This window comes from Buceros rhinoceros, unplaced genomic scaffold (genome assembly GCF_000710305.1).
Source record: "Buceros rhinoceros silvestris isolate BGI_N320 unplaced genomic scaffold, ASM71030v1 scaffold40566, whole genome shotgun sequence".
In the NCBI taxonomy this organism is placed as follows: Eukaryota; Metazoa; Chordata; class Aves; order Bucerotiformes; family Bucerotidae; genus Buceros; species Buceros rhinoceros.
Genome location: NW_010416480.1, coordinates 1,180 through 1,813, shown reverse-complemented (window position 1 = coordinate 1,813; position 634 = coordinate 1,180). Strand labels below are relative to the sequence as shown.

Genomic DNA, 634 nt, shown 5'->3' with positions numbered 1-634 from the left:
CCCCCATCGCGGGCCCCATGGCAGGTCAGGTTGGCCCTTGGGGCTCTGAGCCCCCTGCTCTGGGGGCAGATGTCCCTGCTCCCTGCAGGGCTTGGGCTGGAGGAGCTTGGAAGGTCCCTTCAATCCAAACAATCCCCTGAGTCTGTGATTGCACCTGATCCCCGTGGACTGAGGTTCCTGCGGGAGAACAGACATGTGACACGTGTTAACATCCACCTTTAGACCGTCACCGCTGGGCTCTGCAGTTTTACAGTCGGTGGCCGTGAACTTCCTTCCATACTGGTGCTGGGGTTATAAACTAGCTATTTCAGCCCCTCTCTGCTGGGTTGGGGCGTTCTGGGGGGGCTTGGGGGGGTTTTCAATGCTCCCCCTGAAGCAGAGCAGAGCAGGGCAGAGCAGTCCAGGCCACTTGTCTAGTGATGGAACCTCTAAATACCGAGCTAGGAACTGAGCTCCTCTTCCCTCCTCAGCTAAAAACATCTTCCGAGTGCGTTTCCAAGACCCGTCCCCGGGCCAGTCCCACACGCTCCAGGCCAACGACGTCTTCCACAAGCAGCAGTGGGTGAACTGCATCCGCGCCGCCATCGCTCCCTTCCAGCGGACTGCAGCCGCGGCCGAGCTGAAGGAGCTGCCG

At 60.3% G+C, this 634-nt stretch overlaps 1 protein-coding gene across 1 annotated transcript in view; it reads left to right on the top strand.

Annotated features, from left to right (window-relative positions):
- NET1 (neuroepithelial cell transforming 1) overlaps nt 1–634 on the top strand; it is a gene marked incomplete at its 5' end in the record, with an annotated part of 6,114 nt that overhangs the window by 5,142 nt on the left and 338 nt on the right. The window contains 2 exons of the mRNA XM_010137810.1: nt 223–262; nt 471–634. Coding sequence (XP_010136112.1) covers nt 223–262; nt 471–634 — 204 coding nt within the window. The remainder of the gene's footprint in view (nt 1–222; nt 263–470) is intronic.